General features: G+C 30.9%; 1 protein-coding gene across 2 annotated transcripts; it reads right to left on the bottom strand.

Moving 5' to 3' along the window:
• Window positions 1-12,062: 12,062 nt before the first annotated feature.
• On the bottom strand, window positions 12,063-15,173 carry LOC132746730 (uncharacterized). Of its 2 annotated transcripts, none has more exons than XM_060735974.1 (4): window positions 14,815-15,173; window positions 13,624-13,764; window positions 12,550-12,709; window positions 12,063-12,342 (listed from the first exon to the last, which is right to left on the bottom strand). In XM_060735974.1, exons 1-4 carry the CDS (start codon window positions 14,842-14,844, stop codon window positions 12,266-12,268), a joined length of 408 nt encoding a protein of 135 aa, XP_060591957.1. In that variant the 5' UTR covers window positions 14,845-15,173; the 3' UTR covers window positions 12,063-12,265. The 2 variants fall into 2 exon arrangements, with proteins under 2 accessions (XP_060591957.1, XP_060591958.1); XM_060735975.1 differs by having other exon boundaries at window positions 14,869-15,162.
• Between the last annotated feature and the right edge of the window lie 1,188 nt (window positions 15,174-16,361).

Below are 16,361 nucleotides of genomic sequence, written 5' to 3'. Positions count from 1 at the left end.
ATCAAATTTTTCGTTACAATATTGCCGAGATTAATACACGTTGTTGTAAACAAACAGGGATTATCCGGGTGATAGTATTATTATCAAACATTATTATATCATCACATGGTCATCAAGTATAATCTTGCTTTAGTCAGACAATTAGATAACAGGATAAACATTTCAAATAAATAAATAAAATGAGCCGCGTCATGACAAAACCAACATAATGGGTTTGCGACCAGCATGAATCCAGACCAGCCTGCGCATCCGCTGTTCATGCTGTTCGCTATCAGTTTCTCTACTTGTAATAGAGTTGGTAAGCGAACAGCATGGATCCTGATCAGACTGCGCGGATGCGCAGGCTGGTCTGGATCCATGCTGGTCGCAAACCCATTATGTTGGTTTTGTCATGACACGGCTCAAATACGTCTCTATTTATAATGTTAAGTCGTAAGTCTTAGTATGCTTTAATTACTATACATTGTTGCAATAACAAAATATTACGGTATTTTATACTATTTAGCAAATTTTATAAAGGATAATTTGCATTATTTAATTATCGGCTATTTTATTTTCACGCCATAAATAGACATTAAGGACGGCAAAATCTACCTTGTAAGCATTTTAACTATCCTCCATACAAATAAAGATTTAGTCCATTGATAGACAAATCTATATGAAAACAAAAACAACACCTATATAATTTAAGCATTTAGCACATACATTGTATAAACCTATAAAAGAATGTACAAAAAGAAAATAAATGAACACACTTTGATTAAGAAATTTACCGCAAAACAAAATATCGATAAATGCAACGGAAAAAGAGCTTGCAAATTTTATTCAAGCAAATGGAATATAATTAATTATATTACTGTTTTATTGGCATTTAAAGATATCATCCATATTTAAAAAAAAAAGAAAAAAAAAAGAAAAAAAAAACACGCCACATTCACCTTTTCTAATTTCTGATTAGGGGAAGACGAAAATTTACAAGATTTTTCTAATTATTAAGTATTTATGCAACCGGTGTCGTAAAAATGAATACAAATGTACTAACATCCGTGTAATGTTCGACCGCAATCTAATATGTTTTCAATTCGTGTAATTAGGTTCTATACATAACAATGTCACCAATGCAATCAACGTATACAGCAAAAACAACAATGACGACGACGACACAGCAACAACAACAATCAACAACAACAACAACAACAACAACAACAACAAACATGAGTTAATATTTAACATCTAATCTAGCCTTTGTAGCGGTTACTCACGAGATGCAGACAATACCAATTCAGGGAGCGACAAAAATCTAATAAGAGATATACGAAATGTGTGAAGTTAAAAAAATAAGAAAATCTTATTGTTTATTTTATCAAGTGTTTTTTTTCCTGAGTTATTTTCAAAAACAAAATGGACATTTCAATAGATTTGCTATTTCTTGTTTTGTTTAGGAAAACACGGCAACGCACTGGGATAAAAGCCGTTAACGTCAAAAGCATCAGAATAATATCTGATAGCACCCTGTTACGGAAGTTAGACACACGTTGCATTTGAAAGATAAAACATTATAACAAGTATATACTTGTTTTCAAAATTATCCTATAGCTAATTGCAAGTCAATGGGTCATTGTTCTGTTATTATAACTTACAGAAAATCATTAATCCCCCTGAGAGATTAAAGTTTTCTTTGTGTTAAAATATGACAAGTAATACCGACAGATATAGTCTAACACCGGACAGATTGGAAAAAAAACGTTAAGCAAATATTTATGACATCAGTTTCATCGGAAATTATATGTAAAAATTATAAATTTTCTTTTATTTAAAAATTTGAAATATTTACTAACTTTTTGTATGAAATTCTCTCATCTGTTGATAGAGCGCTTTTGTACTTGGACCTACATTAAAACTTTCTTTGTTTCTCATCCCACTTTGTTGCTATATATAGGGTAGGTAGGGTAGGTAGGGAGGTAAAAATAAATATTTTTTAATGAACGTTTTTTTATTTTTTATTTTTGTAACTGAATAACATTGATTTTGAAAAACAAAGGCATACCATTATTCTCTTAAAGTACAAAATTTCAAAGTTTTTTTCAAACATCTATTCTAATACTTAAACACGAAACTGATAAAGATGTGATTCACATTGACACACTCTGTTTCCATATAAAATAAAGAAAATATTTTGTTTGGCAATTAAATAGTTATTGGGCAGCAGTGATACTAGCGGGTATGTAGTCGGTAGAGAAACACACATTTTTTTTTATTTACAGCCTTGTATCACTGTACCACATTGAGAGGTACGTAGACACATGGGTACATTGACTCGTACAGGGCTGAAAACAATATATACTACTAAATAAAAAAAGGCATTCGCATTTTTAAAATCGCTTTAAAGAAAAAGAGACGACATTTTAAACACAATAGAGTTTTTAGAGTCATTATAAATGGAAAAATTATAAAAAAATATGTTTGGGATTTTTACCTTAAAATGAGAATTGGCGAGAGAAAAAAACATAGTGGACAAAATACATGCACGAGTATATGTTATGGCACAAACTAACGGTAGGAGATAACGACAAAAAAAGGCTTCTTAAGTAATATACTTCTGATATATCATCAATCAGTATAATACTAAACATTATAAGAAATTGTTTCACTGTTGAAATCATCGAGAGAACCATTTTAAAATGTAAGTGTATTATTAGGGATATTCTTTCAAGCAGTTTTCGTATTAAGACACGATTATTTGGTATTTTTTCTTTTTTTATATTGTATATATACTATTTAGCAAATAAGAAAATATGATATAATCTTATTTTGTGAATGAAAGAATGACAAAAATCTTAAGGGTTACAACTTTATCAATTTCAACTTATCATTTAAACAATTCATTCCAGAACTAACTAACGAACGAACGGACGGACGAACGGATGAACGAACGAACAAACCAGCCAACCAACAAACTTACTACCTACCTAGCAACTATCTAGGTAATTAAACGAACGAATGAATGAATGAATGAATTAATGATTGAATGAATGAATGAATGAATGAATGAATGAATGAATGAACAGACAGACGATGGAAGGGGAAATGGAGGAAGGAACAAAGAAACAAAATGAAAGAAAAAATAAAGTTTGGACGAACAAACAAACGAACAAAGAAGCGAACGAAAGAATGAATGAATGTATGAACAAATGAATAAATAAACGAATAAATAAATAAATAAATAAATAAATAATATTAAAAAGAAAATACCTTACGGTATTACTCTGGTGAATTCAAGATACGTATTTAACACATTTTTACTAGACAACGCTTTTTTATTATTTACAATCAAGTGTTTACTTTATTGTCTGATATCAAAATTGCATTGTTGTTTTTATGCCAGTGTCCCGACCAAATGATACAACGAAACACCATAAAATTCATGTCTGGGCCAAACTACGTAACCAAGAGACCATAAAAGATCAGACGCAACCAAAATATTACAAGTATCTCGACTCCGAAAGACGTCGTATATCATTTATATAATTTACATATAAATCAGCTTGGAATTCTGTAAAAACATTATTACAGAAATATCTTTTACAGTAAAGACGCAAGATCAGCAGTGTCACTTATTTAAACTAGACAAATCTTAAGGAAATAAATTCATACTAACGTCACCAAGGGGCAGGACGTGAAGTGATTGCACACTTGGTTCAAGCGAACGAATTGGTTGCAAACTTGACAAAATGGCAAACAAGGCGAAATTTTTTGAAACGGGTGAACGAATTTTTGCCAGGCAAGTGGGTTTCTTTGTTATTTTGAAGTTCATTAGTATGTCTATTCCATAATGCAATATATATGCCACACTCGGTTTAAGGTTTCAGCATCCTAGATTCTGTTTTTGACGAAGTTATTTGAAGATATAAACTGATCATGTAGATATTTTTGAAATTTTGACATGTGACTGTTCTGGGTCGGTTTTTTCTCCTAATTTATTCGAATTTGTAAGTTTTGAACTGCATTTAACAATAACAAAATATGTTTCTGTCAATGCAGTACAAATGGTTTAGTTCGCAAGTCAGGAGATATTGTTCAATACACAAAAATATAGTGTTCAAGCACATTTTGGTTGCAGACTTATACTTCAAGCATTTTTGGTCATCATGAAAAGGGGTAATAAACATTTCGTTATAACGTTGGTTACCACGATAATGTTGATAGCCAATAAATATTATTTAGGGTAAGTGTTATGACTTCTTTAATGAACTAACTACTGTACGGTCACCAACCCGTGATACAAACCACTTGCCCCTCACTGTTGTGGGTTCGAATCCCGACAGGGACTTTGGATTCTTTAATGTGAGGAAGCTATACAGCTAGCTTACGGAACGTCGGTGGGTCTACTCGGATGCCCATTTGGCCTGAAATAGTGCACGGAAGGGCACCTGAGGTCTTCCTAATCCAGTATAGCTGGAACGTCGCCATATGACCTATACTGTGTTGGTGTGACGTAAAACCAAATCAAACAAACATGCAAACAAACCCAACCGTTAAGTGCATCTTTGAAAAGAAGTAGGAAAATCTTAACTGAGGGATTAAAACCGTATTAGTTCAACTATATGTCCCAATATAATTTAAAAGTGTAAATAGAAAAAATAAACGAAAAACTGAGTCTTTACATAGAACGTATAGACCTTTTTACAAAGCGGTCTGTTGCTATGAAAAAATGACTGGAAGTAGTATTTTCTTGCGCATGCGCAATTTGCGTAGGGCAAAAAGAGCATAGCCCTACATAGAAATGTAGTAGAAGTTCATAGACAATTCCGCGTTAGTTTAAGGTTAAAATTAGAAAAATCATATGAAATAGCTTTCAACAGAAACACAAAAGATGCCTATATAGCTTTTTGACCAAGATTGCCATAAAAAGGCACGGAAAAGACGAATGTTTAAGAATTCCCCCTTAGTTATGATCAAGGACCTGACACTGAGATTATTGTTGTAAAAAAATGTGGAAATATATATATTTTTTGTATTAGCAAATAAAGGAGTCAATTTAATTGGTGTTGAAATCATCCATATAAAAACTAAAAAAAAATTATAACAAAAAATCATCAGAATTATCATTCTGAAAAAAAAGTCGAAACACGTAATAATTTATGCTTTTTTAGTTTTCAGTTAACCTAATTTATCAAATTAAATCAAAATTTTAATCAATTTTATCCTTTTTCCGACTTAATATCTAAATGTACTTAAATGCATTTATGTATTCCAAATGAACATAAAATGCTTTTAATATACATTAAACACATTTACGGGAAGCAATATTGATGAATAATGCTGGCGTGCTTGCAATTACAGAAACAAATCTCTCAGATGAGTTTTTCGCTAAATATGTGAAGATAAATGTTTAAATTTGTGGCAAATTGGGCTTAAATAACCGTACTGACATCGACAATTAAGATGGACAAGCTTTAACATGACAAAAATGTTAATTATATGCTTTACAATTTAAAACCAACATCAGTGTGTTACCGCACTTTATTGTCAATGTAAATGAACTTTTCTTGTTATAAAGAACTAGTAAATTAAGTTTCATTATGTTATTTAAATTTGTATACGGCAATTTATAGGGATGAGTTGAGAGCATCATGATAACAAAGAACAAAAGTACCGCTGGTAATTTGTTTTACAAGGCTCTATTTCTATCAATGTAAGTAAACATTCATGAATAAATAATGTAATGTATCACAACCTATTTCCCCAAGCTATGTAACTTTTAAGCAACCTCAGTAAACCAGCTTTCCTCTAGTATAGATTTTCATTAAAAGGACGTTTCTTAAATGGTATAACAAGATTAAAAAGCTTAGGTCTAAGACTTTTGAATGGATATTTCCAGACATGGAAACTTTAACTAAAACTGTTTGACATTGACTTTTACTCATTTGTCACACTGCCCTGAAGTTGACTGCATTTCGACGAGAATTTTCAATCCGGCTATGATACGAGGGGCGTCTTGCATTGACGCGTCTGTATTACAACGCTAATCTTAAGCGCAAATTTACACCATGTTTGTATAACGCAAATGACGGCATGTGAAAATGATTGCACGGCCGTGCAATAACATTTTTAGGAGTCGAGAATGGGTATATAGTAAGAAATATATTCTTAAATTTCCTCAAGAGTAAAATTTTATTGGTTCCATAATCCTATTAGCAGTCACCAGAATAGTATAAAATTTTATTCTGCTACTTAAGGTTAAATTAAGGTTGAATTAATTTTATCTGTTACGCAATGATTTCGTGCAATCGCTTTTCGCTTTAAAGACAATTTACTACCATATATTTTTCATACAACTTTTTTGAAAGCATTCTATTTAAATATTCAAGCAATAACTTTTGCAGCAGATTTATCTTTATATAAATTGTCGTTTAATTAGCATTAAAAAAACTTTATTTCATATTGTTTTTGACACTCTTTGATTAAATAAAGTTTAGAATACAAAGTTGAACTTTTAGCATCACTGAGTTAACTGTGTATTAGTCAGAAAATACAATAAAGAAAAAATTGCAACTTCCGCTGAAATGTTATACGCCCTTGTGAATTGTATCTATTTCTGTCGGGCCAAATCTAGTCAAACTAGACCGCAATATTGATTACACTAAAAGGCCGTTTACCACATTTATTGCCCCTATCTGGGCTATGGCAAATCATATGAAAAGATACATTTTGATTTTGATCACATCAAAACGTTATTCTTTTAAGTGTTCTGAATGTATATTTATTTTCATTATCATCCAATCCATTCTAATAGCAATGTAGCTGTAAATGTCTGTTTTAAGTGCACATTGAACGTGCCCGAGGTAATGGTATTGACTTAATAGTTAAAATATTTGATTTCTATGAAAACTACTAATGATAAAATATGATATTTAATGATATTGTCTTAAAATGTAACCATTTACATCGGGTTACAATAGATCACTAGAGATCAAGGGTAACTAGCAGGCAATGACAAGAGCTATCATTTTATCGTTGGATTCGGAAGCAACTTTGTATGCGGTAGCAAAGAACTTATATGGCATGCATCGTTTCTTGTTCGGTCGAATTCATATGTCTTAGGACATTGTAAAGGCACTTTGTCAAGTCGAGTAATTTCTTCATGTTGAAATAATGAATCACTCTGACTTGTAATTCATTGTAGACAGCAGAATTTATTTAGCGCAAGCATTTTGTGATATGATGGTTTACAAAAGCTACAACCAACATATACATATATAGCGCAACGGTAATTTACTTGGCTGTGAAGCAGCCGAGTCTTATATGATTTCTAAAAAGACGCATGGTGACGATTTATTTTGCGAGTCTTCAATGTATATACAAGTACAGAAAATTGTTTACATACATCGTAAAACACATACGTCATTAAACAAGTTGTCTACATTTAACGGATATTGTTTTGTATAGCACAAACGCTTCGGTGCAAGAGCTTTTGCACTGCTTTTGCATTGTTATAAAATATCTACAATATTTACTTTCCTTTACGTAGACAACAAGTTCGTTTTGAAGAAATTAAATATGTATTCTTTCCTTTTTTCCCTGTCACAGTAAATCACGACTAGTGAGGAAACAATTGAATTTTCATGTCGTAACGCTCCCACTTTAATTTCAAAACTGACCAAATCGTAACTGACAATCGTCAAGGTAGCATTTAGTTCGCCCTTCTCAAGGCATGTATTGTGATTTTACACCATTTATTTGAAGCTTTGTTATGCATACGTAAAACATCGCTTGTTATCATATTAAGAGCATTTGTTATACCACATACATCAGTGTGTATTCGATTAAATGGAAGTATCAATAAAATGTATCTGCGAATGTTTTTGATAAGTGTATAGGAAGATATCGTGTAATATATCAAACTGATAAAAGTTATTGTCCGTAAATTCCTTTCTACGAGTAATGTTTTGCGTATTTTGTATAAATAAGGTTGTATGTCTTATTAAAATTCATTGAATTGATTTTTCAACTCATGCCTAGTCAGAGCCAATACTCCGGCGCGTTCTTACACATAATACAACAGCGAGAGAGAGCGGCTAGACTGTTCAAATGTTAGTAATATCCGATTATACTTGTACTTATTTTTTCAGCATATTTTATGGGAAAAATAACTAATTATCGTAACACATTTTATAAAAAATGAAGATTATAAGATATTTTCATGATGCATTGTATATGTGCACAATGACCTTGACATTAGTTTTTGTATTAATATGCTATTTTCTGCTGTTTCATAGCCCATAATGGCCTCCACATGTTATTTTGTAAATATAATTGGAGGAATAGATATAATTTGAATAAAGTAATGAGTCCTTAAGATTGAGGTAAAAATGAAAGCACACGCACTACCCTGTAAGACAGCAAATATAAATAAATCTGTCAAACATTAGAATATTGATTATATCAATATTAGTGTGTTTTCGAACTTCGTTTTTAATGTACGATAGTTGCTTTCCAAATCTTTATCAAATCTATTACTGCACACTACAATCACTAGTGGTCAAGGAAATTTGATTGAATTTCAGCACAGATGAGTGCTATCGGCACTTTATTTTCTAAATAATGACATATATGAAGCTGGCAACCATGTGCCTTATGACTACAATTTTGGTCTTTTATATCACTTCTATACAATCAATCAGGCACTGTTCCAGGCTCAGGACAGGTCTTTTTATAATAATATACATCCGAACAGACTTTCCTGAAGAGACACTTTCGAAGAACATGCATGTACTATTTCGGTTTAGAAGCGAGCACAAATCTGACTAAAGTTAAAGATTTACTTATATTTTCCATGTAGGATCCGCATGAAACACGTTATATGTTTTTGCCTTCTATATCATTCGGATTTCCCGAGAAAGCTTATTTAATTCATCAATCAAACCGTTTTTTTTGCCAGATCGGCATTACAAGAAGTAGAAAAAATATCCGTTTTACCTTTTTGGTTTGATTTTGTTAGAAAAAAAAAATGTTTGAAGAAATTTTTTAACAGATTGACTTGAAACAATGGAGTCCAAAGGTCACAAGAAATGACTTCATATTTGGCTTCACGCGTCAGATCTAAACAGCGGCAGCGTCTAATTTTGAGGCTGATATTTAGTTAGATTGGATTTTTAGGACATATTCCTTAGATTTAATATCTTGACAAGATCAGATATTAAACGACTGTTTTACAATATGCTTTAAAATTAAGATAATTAAAGTCAATATCAATTGAAGCTAAAGATATTTCATTTTTGCGGAATATTTGCAAACAGACGAATGCCAAATATGTATATGTTTCCAATAACAAACTATCATTATTCTGATTAGGAAAGCTTAATACTGTTATTTATCAGTAAAACCAAAAAAGTTGCCTTTTCTTTCCAAAATAAGCTTTGATTTTAATTAATGGGGCTAAAGAATATTCCAGACTTCGTGACTGTTGATATCACAATTGCGTTTAGTTTTTATTTAATTCTTGGAATGTCTTGGCCTCACATAACAATTATATCATAAAAGGACACATAAATGGGGAAAAAGCTTAATATAAGTCTTACGTTCGAAAACCTCTGCCGTATAAAATGATTAATTTACATATAAAACCAATTCCGAACTTCTTCCTTATTCAATATCTTATTAAGCTACCAGATCACAAACGTTGAAGTTTTGCATATTTTGGTGTATCGTGTATCCAAATTCATTACAGTAATGGAAATGTTGTTTGCTTTACAAGTTGGCTATTTCTTATGTAAATTGTAGAAATGAGAAACAAATAATCCAAGGGAAAAGAAATACAATCCAAACGGACTAAACAAACTACTACAATTAATCATAGGCACTTGCTTTTGAGATAAAAACCCTTTTGAGAGGCTTGTAGAACTTAAATTTGATTGAATGTAAGAATTTTCTAACGTAGATGTTTCGAATCTAAAACTATTATTTTTCTGATGTTACATTTGTTTAGTAACATTAGAAAAATAACGTTAATTACGTTAAATATCGTTACATTCACTCAAATTTGAGTTCTACAAGTCTCTCAAAAGGGTTTGTTTTTATCACGAAATCAAGTGCACATTCATTTAAATTAATTTGAAAATCTATTAAAAATTATTTGTTTTGTTATAAATAAGCGATTAAATCTGATGTTCAAATTGGACAAAATTATTGGTTTGCAATTTGATACAGTGATAATAATAGCTATAATACGGGTATGTGAATGCGCCATATTACACGAATCTAACAGCGTTGGAGGCCAATTGAAAGTACAAGCCGTGTTTTATCAGGTTTGTGTTAGGTTTTAATGCGCACAACACAAGTTAAGGTCATATTGCGCTATTAGTTCTTAAAGTTAGCGAAATATTAATACGCCGGACTTAATATTGCCGTTTAAGTGATAACTGTTTGCCATTAGTATTTAACGTAATAAACATTTTTTCATTTTAAAATAAAAATTGTCATTGGCAATGGTAACCAATCCAACACTGCAACATAAATTATTACTGACAATAACAAAGTTTATGAATGTAATGAGTTAAAATGTCATTTTGAGTTTGAAAGTGCGTTCAGCAGTTACTAAAAGGCATAGTTTAAATGTAAATTTCACCTTAGAATATTCCATTATAGAACGACGAATTTTAACAGTCCCATTTACAGGTAGCGAAGTTCGTTACTCATACAATAGACACAATCTCTTAAAGTTGTTAAGTTCATTTCGAGGCTTACTCTTCATTTAAAGAACGCTTTAAGACTTTCAATTAAAGACACATTTTGCCTCAAAAAACAAATAATTTTCACTTCCAACATGAGATTAATAATGTTTAAATGATGATTTGGAAGATTTTAGATGCTTGTTACAAGAATGAGGTAGCGATAAATGTGAAATAAGTTGTCATAAAAGAAGCAAAATGTAAACAAAGTAGTATTTTGATATCAATACGCAATTCAATAAACTGTAAACGTTTTTGATACTTTAAAAGACACAAAATTAAGAAAACCCGTTTGAGAAATAAAAATAAAAGCATTTCTGAGGCATAATGGGCCTTTAAAACTCTGCAATACTGTTTTGATCTTAACACCCATTAATAACAAACAAAAACATTTCATTAGCATAAAGATTAATTAAAAAATCATTTAAAATCACAGAAAAAATGTTTCCATTGCTTTATGCCAAAGAATTATAGCACTTAAGAGAAATTGTTTACGACATGTTATGTCATTATCACTTTTCACAAAATGTTGTTTGATGGAGATGAAATCAATTTCTTAATTAACAAAGACAATGCTTTTTCACTGATGATGAAAAATAAAAAAGATGAAGTTTTCCTGTAATAAGAGCATTACAGTAGCAACATTTATTTTTACTTCGACTTACTGACGACGGAAGTTTTTTTTTTACGAATTTCTCTAGTAATAATAGTATATAAATAACACATGGGTTTGTGGGTAACAGTAAACATATCATCCCGAGGAAAATACTGTTACCCGTCTAGAAAACCGACATATTCTTGCTTAATATTATATAATATTGTGCAACATATAACATAACGTTTGCACTTAATTATCATAAACTGATTTCTTTTCTTTCAAATGTGTTTTAGGGGTTCTTTAGGGGGTTTGGTTTTCTCTTTTTTATTGTATTGAGTCAGACTCAGTTTGTATTAAGTGGTTTATGGGTATTTAGTTGTGGGTATCATGTACAATATCACCGTTATACACAAATCTATGCTAATAAAATCTGATCTTGCATATTCGTATCTATTCTTTTTGTTACCTATGGTGACCATCTTTTTTACATTTACATTTCTACTGGCGCTATATTTGTATTGAGATTACAGGTAAATAGGTAAATTAAGCTTAAACAATACTCAGCGGTCTTTTACAGGTTAAGAAAAGTGTTAGATAAAAGTGTTGGAGGTTTTAGATCATAACATCACATAACAAATACACATGTGATTAAACAACACCAACAACAATAAAAGCAATGGAAAAGGATTAAAGATCTTATAGTATAGTCTCGAGAAATAAAATGATTGTCCAAAGAAATCATGTTATCTCAAGTTATTGCTTCATTTGATTTGATGTAATTGAGTCTCTTTGAACAATAAACAAAATGAACAATATTAAAAACCAAAACAAAGAATTTAATACCCAGTATCCTCCTTTATTATATCAACTCATTTCACATCTTATATTATTGTAACCAGACAGAAACTGACAGACAAAATACAACTTATAAACACGTCTAGTCTGATGTATTACATTCAAGTATGGTGCTTGTAACTATGGCATCAAATTCTTCTGGTGTTATAACTCCATCTTCTGAAAGAAATACAGAAACAAACAGATAACATACATATTTATGTTTTTGTCATAACCTTCACTTCAAACTTTTTTTACTGTATTTGTTTCTTGCGATTTTTATATTTGGAACGATGCACGCTATTATTAAAAATGCAAATAATTTTAGTAAAGTCGCATTACTTAAACATTGGAATTTTGCTTTTTTAAGTACAACTGATAACAAACCTTTGACTATTTCTAAATCGTTGAACAAGGCTTCAGTTACTCTATCAGTGCCAAGTTTAACAAACAACTCTTCCTGTGTGATTGTTCCGTCATGGTCGATATCGTAGGTTTTGAAGGTACATGGATCTTCTTGTAACTTCACACGGTAATTTGACCCTTCCTACATGCAGAAGAAAATAAATTGTAAGCTGATAATACATTTAGAATTTATCGGTATTTGTGTCATCTCACGTGTCAGGTTCTAAGAACAAAGTCATTGGAAATATTTTCTTTGAAAAAACTTTGTATTGTTTGATAATTTCAATTTAATCATTTTAATTTATAGGACTTAAAGTTTGACACATACCATTATTGATTCCAAGGTATTTTATGTTATTCATGAAAATATTACACGCAGTTTTCATGTGAACAAATATATTACAATAATAAGTTATTATAAAATAATGTTTTTGTTCCAGAAAAAATGAATGTACCATGCAAAATAAAATGACCAAAACTCTATTCAGAAGAGTTGCTTGACTATTTTTGAAGTGTAAATAATATACACGATACATGAATGTAACCACAGACATTAAATGTAGAAAGTCTGGTCAGTTGTGCAACAGTATGTTCCATTCTTACTTGGAATGTAAAATAAAAAAAACTAAGACAAACTAAAAATATTGTTGATTGTTATCAGGACTATGCACACGTAGATAATTGATTGTACTTAAATTTTACGTACTTATAAATATAGCCTGACAAATGCATTTCACAGAAGTTAATGAAATGGGTTGCTTTTATAAAATAAATAATTTCTCAACACAATTTAATAACATTTCAACGAAATTATACTTGTTATTACATAAATATTATTAGGCATAACACAGAATACCTGCTTATATTTCAAGGCATTATATAACATTCCTGACAATTTTAGTCATTAAATGAAATTACTAAAACTCCTTGTTATTTTACTAAATGCTTTATTTTTTCATGGATTTTACAAAATGTTTACGTTCAGAAAATGCCTGTAACATATAGATATACAATTATATATAGGTAATTTCGACCACAGTGATTTAAAATGTTTACCATTACTAAACGCAGCTCATGTGTGTCTTCTGATATTTCTTGTGTGGAGCGCCGACATAGTCTGCCAGGTCCACATGGACCGCTGTTACAACCATAAACAAAACAAACACTGGATAGAAGAACCAATATGGCCTTATTGTCCTGAAAAAGGTAATGGAAAAGTTATGTTTGATTTGACATACATTTAACTATCTGCTTACATGTTTTTTTGTTTGGTTTTTGTTTTTTTTTGTTTTAATTTACATTGAATATAACAAATTAAGTCGTGAAATTTGTTAACTGTTCTATTTTACAGTAAATAGAAGATGAATTATCAAAAGCCAATATTGCCAAGATCAGACGGTTTGTTAATTAAGCCGTGAGTCTGCATCAGCAATATACATGGAATATTTCAAAGGGTTTTCAGAGTCTCACAAAACAAGTAAATTGTCAAAATAATCGATATATAAATCAAACTATTCGAACACAAACATTTTTTCCGATGAAGACTATAATTAAAATTGAATAATCTACTTTTTAAAACAAAACTTTGAGGCCTCTGAAACATGTAGCAATTCAAAGACTTAACAAGTGAAAAGTCCGTTTGGTGTCAACAAACGTTTAATAGATTTATAAAAAAATACATAGAACAAGATTTACGGAACGTCGGTGGTTCTACTCAGGTGCCCGTTCGTGCCTGAAATAATGCACGAAAGGGCACCTGAGGTCTTCCTCCATCAGTAAAGCTGGAACGTCGCTATATGACCTATACTGTGTTGATGTGACGTAAAACCCAAAACAAACAAACAAACAAACAAAGAACAAGATATAAATGTTCTTCTTAATTCAAAATATATCTTAATTTAAAATTCATTTAAAACAACTACGATTTTGATAAAATTATTTTTGTTTGGTTTTACTTCGTACCAACACATTTAAGGTCATATGGTGAGTTTCAGGGAAGACCTCAGGTGTACCTCCGTGTATTACTTTAGGCATGGATGGCTACCTGTAGAATTAGCTAAAATGACAGAGCAGATTTGACAAATTTATAACAAATGAAAATATAAACAACTACATTTTTATTAGCTCGTTTACTAAATTGTCGAACTTGACAAGCATTTGATCAACAGCGGAACATTTATGTTTTATTTTAGTGATATTCCTTTAAAGTTTAAAATCACATTTTTTATTTAATGATATTCTCTTTACCTTTAATAAAGGCAATAAATATTTCTCCATGTTTTACTGAAAGTACAGACTTACCATAATTCATTTCTCCTAAATATTATGTTCCTTTTCGGATACCTTTTGCCTTCTACGAAAATAATCGAAAATGAATCACCTCTGAACGTATTACTTTAAAACAGGATGGTTTGAGGAAACAGGAATGAATCATCATGACGCTTAATTTCGTTCAACAAAATTTATTTGTTTATTGTAGTCATATTATATGTACAACATATATTCCACTTAAACTAATTTACTGACCTAAATGTTAAGTTTTTGAAAATTAATTAGTCATAATATCTGAAATCTCCGTTTAAACTTTCTGCCATTTTAAGACTTTGACCACATGAATCACTATTGTATTTTTATGCACACACTTTGCACAGATAACGTGCATGTCAATACACTATTAATTTAACCAATATTTAAAAAAAACTGATCCTTTCTGATAACAAGGATGTGTAATGTTGTTCTTGTCTATTACATTATGCCTAACAAGTAAGGTCATCCAAATGCGATATATATATATATACATTATATTTACATAATCATACTTTACCTTAAACCTCGAAAGAATGTAGTTAGTTAGTGTTAATATGTTGTGTCCATATGCCTATATATCCAATATATCATGTTTACTTTAATGTCATTGTAATTCTTATGTCATTATATATGTATGCTTGTATATATATTACCGTACCGTTGACTTAATGACCAGTACCGTTGGCCTAGTGGTTAAGGCGTACGCCTTCGGATCGGGTGGTCGAAGGTTCGAACCCCATGGAGCGTTAATTGAAGGATGAATATTTCTCGTGGGACTCGTTCCGAACTTGCCTCTTCGTGAGCCGCAAGGTAGTTAAAATGAATGGTTACCGATTTCTATCCGCCTGGCGTCTAGCATAGTGGTAGAGGTTGGGAGGTACATGGTATGCAAGCAAAAGGTGTCTCATAAGTCAGAATGGCTCGCCCATTTAGTAGGGGTGACACTATAATAAACAAGACTTTTACCTTTACCTTATATGTTAATCACGAGAAACTTGTAGTTCTTCTATATCTACTTCTTCTTCTTCTTCCTATGAATACTTAAACAAATATATATTATGTATACAGTTTTGTAATTATTGGCAAACCACAAGTCACTATAATATGTATCTTATCTGTTCAATTAAAATTGAGTGTTTAAGGAAAAATAGTATCATTTTCTAAAGTCGAATGACTAAGAATAATTGCTTAACATTCGTATATTTTATTAATAACTTTTCAATATTAGGGACGTTTTCACTTCAATTGGAAGGCTAATATGAAGTTCAGCAAGGCATTATGAACATAAAACAAGGCCATTCTGCAAAAAGTACGGCCTTTATTAGAAAACTCGGCTATTATGAGATTGATTGGATCTCCAGCCATTATGAATCAGCTTTCTTTCTTTTTTCAATATAAAAAGACGCCATTTTTAATTGCTGTAAGGAAGATTTCCGAGACATTTTCAAAATAATTATCTCATTTGCAATACCTCACAACAACGGTAT

The sequence above is a fragment of the Ruditapes philippinarum genome, unplaced genomic scaffold (genome assembly GCF_026571515.1).
Source record: "Ruditapes philippinarum isolate M1 unplaced genomic scaffold, ASM2657151v2 ctg8128_1_1_1_1, whole genome shotgun sequence".
In the NCBI taxonomy this organism is placed as follows: Eukaryota; Metazoa; Mollusca; class Bivalvia; order Venerida; family Veneridae; genus Ruditapes; species Ruditapes philippinarum.
The sequence above is the reverse complement of the archived record's forward strand: the minus strand, read 5'-3'. Positions and strand labels throughout refer to the sequence as shown.

Excerpts from the sequence above, each read along its gene's own strand:
- LOC132746730 (XM_060735974.1), bottom strand. The coding sequence starts at position 14,844 with ATGGAGAAATATTTATTGCCTTTATTAAAG. Across the intron at positions 12,710-13,623 it reads ATGAGCTGCGTTTAGTAATG|GAAGGGTCAAATTACCGTGT; the intron begins GTAAACATTTTA and ends TTCTGCATGTAG. Across the intron at positions 12,343-12,549 it reads CGATTTAGAAATAGTCAAAG|AAGATGGAGTTATAACACCA; the intron begins GTTTGTTATCAG and ends TATTTCTTTCAG.